Genomic DNA, 5,797 nt, shown 5'->3' on the forward strand with positions numbered 1-5,797 from the left:
CCTTACAGTTCTGCTGGGGAAAGAGTACAGAGCTCTGTAAAGCTCATTATATTTTTCTTTCCTCTTTCATTGAGGTAAAAAGCAGAATAAAAGTAACAAGATTTGACACCTACATGACTCAGAAAGTTGTAGTATTTTCACTGATGCTACTTACAGTAAAAATGGCTGAGGCTAATAGTCCTCATGCTTCAGAGTGAAATCTTGTCATCAGTTGGTGGTTGGGAAGAAATTTCCTTGCAGTGAGGTGCATTACAGGATTTTATGTCTTCTTTTTGAGGCATCTGGCACTGACCTCTGTTGAACATGATATTCCATATTAGATGGACCAAGTTAACAAGAGTTAAAATATAAGATTAGATGGATGCAGTATACAAGATTTATGACCAGATGGATCAATGTTGTGATCTGCTACACCAGATAAAATAGACCAGTAATGTGAGATGGTCCAACAGGCTATGGGATGCTGAACTAGATGGAGCAATGATCTGTGTTATCATGGCAAGAGACAAAATCTATTGCTTTGATCTCATGCGATAAGTCAAATTTTCTTATGAAAACTATGATTTCTTATGCGCATATCTATGCTCCCTGACAACTTCTAGGTCTGCTTACTCTTCCATTCCTTCTTGTTGTAAGCACCATACTTGCCCACATGCTAGTGTTGCATTATCTCAGCAGCATCAGGCCAGATGTTTTGCAGCTCATGTTATCTGATTATGGAAGTGACTCATTCTTGCCCTTCCTCTTGAGTGCAAAAAATTTTAAGATAACGGACATAAAAAAAAAGTCAATTTCTAAACTGACCATATAAGTTGTTCTCTGGTGACTCCAGAGCCAGTGCTTAAGACAAGAGCTATGATCAGAGTGGTTCTTGCTCGCCAGGACTTATATATGTTGTGACGGTGTGGGTCTGGTGGGACTCAACTGAGAGTGCCAATTCAGGACCAATTGCTTAAACAGAGCAGTTACAGCCCTAGGCTGGGGTTTTTCCACCTCTAAGGCAAATCAAACCAGCCAAAGAGGACTTCAGTTTCACCCCACTGGCTAACCACAAATCACACAAGAAATTTCCTTAGACACTCCAGTTTCCCAGTATCACCACCAGTGAAACTCGTCCTGGGGATGAATGGTTACGAAAACCAACACCTCAATAAAAGAAAATGGTTCTCGATCCCAAAGGACCAAGCCCCAGACCCAGGTCAATATACACATCAGATCTGACCCACAAATCACGCTGTTGCCAATCCTTTAGAATCTAAAATCTAAAGGTTTATTCCTAAAAGGAAAAAAAATAGAGATGAGAGCTAGAATTGGTTAAATAGAATCAATTACATACAGTAATGGCAAAGTTCTTAGTTCAGGCTTGTAGCAGCGATGGAGTAAACTGCAGGTTTAAATCAAGTCTCTGGAGAACATCCCCCGCTGGGATGGGTAATCAGTCCTTTGTGCGAAGCTTCAGTTTGTAGCAAAGTTCCTCCAGAGATAAGAAACAGGATTGAAGACAAGATGGAGATGAGGCATTAGCCTTATATACGCTTTTCCCGGTGTAAGAACACTTCTTTGTTCTTACTGTGGAAAATTACAGTAAAATGGAGTCTGGAGTCACATGGGCAAGTCCCTGCATACTTTGCTGAGTTACAAGACGTATATGCCTTCTCTCCATGGGTCAGTTGTGTAGCTGATGGTCCTTAATGGGCCATCAAGCAGGCTAAGCAGAGCTAACACCAACTTGTCTGGGATGTTTCCCAGAAACACAGCACAAATTTGAAATACAGACAGTATAGATCCAATACTTATAACTTCAACTACAAAATGATACAGACATACAGACAGCATAATCATAACCAGCAACCCATAACCTCGTCTTAGACACCTTATATGACCCCCTTTCCATAAGATTTGGTGCCACTACAGGACCTTGGTTGCAAACCATGTTTATATGGTCCCAGTTTATATCAATAATGTCACATATGTATGTATCAAATTTACTCAGGTGACAAGTAAAACAATGTCCTTTTTTTCTAACTCCCAGCCCAACAAACTTGGGGCTTGTCTTCACATACAGTGCCACAGTAGCACCAGTGCATCTGCACCACCGCAGTGCTTATTGAGGATGCTCCTATGCCAATGGGAGAGCTTCTCCCCCTGCGTAGTTAATTCAGCTCCTCATGAGGCAGCAGATATGTTGGTGGGAGAAGCTTTCCTATCATCGTAGCACAGTCCACTTGGGGGAGGGATAGCTCAGTGGTTTGAACACTGGCCCCCCCTAAACCTAGGGTTGTGAGTTTAATTCCTTGAGGGGGCCATCTAGGGAACTGCAGTAAAAATCTCCTACCACCCCTTTGTTTCCCTCCACTGGCTCTCCCTTCTTCACTGTATCAAATATAAACTACCAGTCTTTACTCTGAAGGCAGCTTAGCCCTCCCTTACCAAGCCTTTATTGGCCATTTTCCTCAAGCACCTTCATGCTTTCAGTTATGCCGCCCTTTTCCTGGGAGCAGCTCCCCCATCACAGTCCATAGCATCCCTTCTTAAAACTCACCTCTGCTGTGATGCCTAAAGATATCTTAACAATGGGTAGGCAGCTGATGTGGTAAGACTGCTGTTTATGTTAATCATTATTTCATTGTTTACCTTGTCCTCCCCTCCTTGGTGTTTCATCCATCTTTTGTCCCATCGTATGTTACAGACTGTAAACTCTTTGGGGCAGGGCCTGTTTGATTTTTTTTGTGTGTGTTCATTGCCTGACTGGAGCCTAGCTGCTAGTGTAACAGAAATTTATGATTGTAATAATAATAACAGAATCACGCTGGGTTCTCTCCTTCTCATGCTTTACCAGCAATAATGAAGATGTTGCATGCTGAATTAGACCCTTGGTGACCCCTGTGCAACTTCACTATCTTCCGATCATGCCCTCAGTGATACTTCTGCAACCTGATTCTCTTTATGGGTCTGGCATCAGTCTACCTGCCTGGAACTTGTGAACAATTCTGTTAATGCACAGGAAGAAATAGAATGAAGTTGCCTCTCACTGAGCTATCTTGGCTCCGTTAGGGGAACGTGAGTGAAAAGCAGTCAAAACTATTTTAGTCATTCAAGTGAGTAAATCTGTTCTGAACACATCCAAGGGCTGAGGGAGAGGTGTTGTTTTTACATTGCCATTATTCAGAATAAAACTGTACTTTAATCTCTCTGTGCCTCTTTCTTCATCTGGAGATAATCACAAAATCATAGGATTGGAAGGGACCTCGAGAGGTCATCTAGTCCAGACCACTGCAATCATGGCAGGACTAAGTGCCATCTAATAACACTTTCTGATGTATGTAGAGGTCTTTGAGATCTCTTAAATCCTGTTATTACTCCATATTCCAATTTCTCTTCTTCTCTCAATAGCTCTCTTTATTTACCTCTCTTTTTCTATCCATCTATTTCTTACTCTTCATCCTGTGTCTCTTCTTCCTTGGAATAGTGGGGGTTGGGGAATGCTCAGGATTAAGCTGCATTGGCTAGGAAAGCAGGGGAAATGGAAGATTTACACAAGACTTTTGCTGACAATGTCCCCTTCTGTATGGAATCGCTGACTCCACGGTTCTAGTTGTTACATCATGGAAACAGTTGCAAATCAGAGGCTCATGGGAATACAAAAATTGCTTTCAAGGCATAAACCTTACCATCCAAGAGAGAGGAAACCACTTCTATTTTAAAGGAAAAAGGAACAAAGACTGAGTTTTTCCAGTAAAAGAGAGAATTATATATATTTTATAGAGAGTTAAAAGGAGGTGAGGAGGGACAGCTGGAATTAGGGTAATGGAGAGTGTCAATAAAGGATAATCTCTACTAAGGATAGTGCTGACATTAAAGGTGATTTTGGACATAGAGGAAGCTCAGTGCACCCACCCTTATACTGTGGCACTATGACCACTTCTAGTGGCTAGACCACATAGAAATGTAGTATTTTGCAACAGTCTTTGCACTAGTACAGCCAGGTCTTCCTGCTCAGGCAGTAGAGGGGACTTGTGCTTTCATACTTATAGGTTCAATCCTGACTGCTGACAGCCCACACAAGGATGTTTGGATACATACAGAAAGTGTAATCTTGAGGTTGGACACATCCAGCAGGCAGTGGAGTGTGTTAATGATGTTAATAGCAAATGATCTTCTATTTTTTTCCCACCAGTATCTAAAGACTATGTCTCTGTTCCTGAGTAGTAACAGCACATACAAGCCACATGATGGTGCCACACTACAGTACGCACCAGAAATCATTGGTTCCTTAATTATCTTCACTCTCACCTTTATCCTGGGCCTCCTGGGCAACGGCTTGGTGATCTGGGTGGCTGGCCTGAAAATGAAGCGGACCGTGAACACTGTGTGGTTCCTGCACCTTGCCATCGCTGACTTCCTGTGCTGCATGTCTCTGCCATTCTCCATCATTCACCTGATCCTCCATGAGTACTGGCCATATGGCTACTTCCTCTGCAAGGTTATCCCATCAGCCATCATCCTCAACATGTTTGCCAGCGTCTTCCTCCTCACTGCCATCAGCATTGACCGGTGCCTGATGGTGATGAAGCCAGTTTGGTGTCATAACCACCGTAACGTGAGGCTTGCAACAGTGATGTGTGGTTGCATATGGCTCCTCGCCTCCATTATGTGCAGTCCTGCCTTCCTCTACCGTGAGACCGTCAAAGATGAATTTGGCAAAACTGTGTGCTGTTATCAGTTTGGAGATGATAGGGATTATGGAGATTATATAGATTATGACAAAAATTCAGCCATGAGCTCTGGCATATCCTGTGATGAATATCCTGCAGAAGGCACAACTGATTCTGAGTTAACTGAATCTGCTGCCAGCTCACCTAATGTTGGCATATTTCAAATGTCAAGTGTTCTCCCTTCAGAGTTATCTGACACTCCTGGTGGTTTCTCCAGTGCTAATATTCCTGGTAGCCTTTACAATTATAATGACTTACTGGGGAACTTCCCCATCTGCAGTCGGCCAACCACCCTACTGACCATAAATATTACCAGGATTATCTTTGGCTTCCTCCTTCCCTTTAGCATAATGGCAGTTTGCTACATCCTTATTGCCATCAAGATGCACGGAGCCCTATTTACCAAACCCCGTGGTAAGACCCTGCGAGTGATCCTGGTTGTGGTGGTTGCCTTCTTTGTCTGTTGGGCTCCATTGCATGTAGCTGGTGCACTGTCTTTCCTAGCTATGCCAGGAACTGGATTTAGGGAGGCAGTAGCACTGTGGGACCACCTCTCTATAGCACTGGCCTATGTGAACAGCTGCATCAATCCTTTGCTCTACGTATTTGTGGGGCGGGACTTCAGGCAGAAGGCACGCCAATCAGTGCAGGGCATCTTGGAGGGTGCTTTCAGCGAGGAAGTTACACGCTCCACTTCCTACTCACGGGACAGGACCAAGACTTCAGCAGACAGGGATATCAGCAATAACACTCTCTAAAATGGGACTTCCAGGCAGCACTGCCAGAGCAAGGGGGGAAGTTTGCACCTTCCATGGCAGTGACTTTTTGCTTTAGGTCAGCAGAGCCAGAACAATGAGTTTGACAATGTGTAGTGGATTATGTAGTTTCTCCTTTAACATTACTAAATAAGAATGTGGTTGCAGAATGTTCTACATTTATTAAGCATGTGTCACATCATTTGTACCTGCTAAATTACAGGGAGAAGTTACTTCGACATTTCTCCTTGGAATTTGTCATTATACCTTTCCCCACCCTTAACTCTGCTTCCACTGGGACCCTGAACTTTTTCACAGCAGTGCCCA

General features: G+C 43.4%; 1 protein-coding gene across 1 annotated transcript; it reads left to right on the forward strand.

Moving 5' to 3' along the window:
* The first annotated feature begins 4,121 nt into the window (after window positions 1-4,121).
* LOC127057257 (C3a anaphylatoxin chemotactic receptor-like) lies at window positions 4,122-5,473 on the forward strand. Its single transcript, XM_050966163.1, has 2 exons — window positions 4,122-4,806; window positions 4,915-5,473. The coding sequence occupies exons 1-2, from the start codon at window positions 4,136-4,138 to the stop codon at window positions 5,471-5,473; spliced, it is 1,230 nt and encodes a 409-aa protein (XP_050822120.1). The 5' UTR covers window positions 4,122-4,135.
* The last annotated feature ends 324 nt before the right edge of the window (window positions 5,474-5,797 follow it).

The sequence above is a fragment of the Gopherus flavomarginatus genome, chromosome 1, assembly GCF_025201925.1.
Source record: "Gopherus flavomarginatus isolate rGopFla2 chromosome 1, rGopFla2.mat.asm, whole genome shotgun sequence".
Taxonomy (NCBI): Eukaryota; Metazoa; Chordata; order Testudines; family Testudinidae; genus Gopherus; species Gopherus flavomarginatus.

Coding starts and splice junctions, on each gene's coding strand:
- LOC127057257 (XM_050966163.1), top strand. CDS start 4,136: ATGATGTTAATAGCAAATGATCTTCTATTTTTTTCCCACCAGTATCTA. Junction 4,807..4,914: donor GGCATATCCTGTGATGAATA/TCCTGCAGAAGG, acceptor GTTATCTGACAC/TCCTGGTGGTTTCTCCAGTG.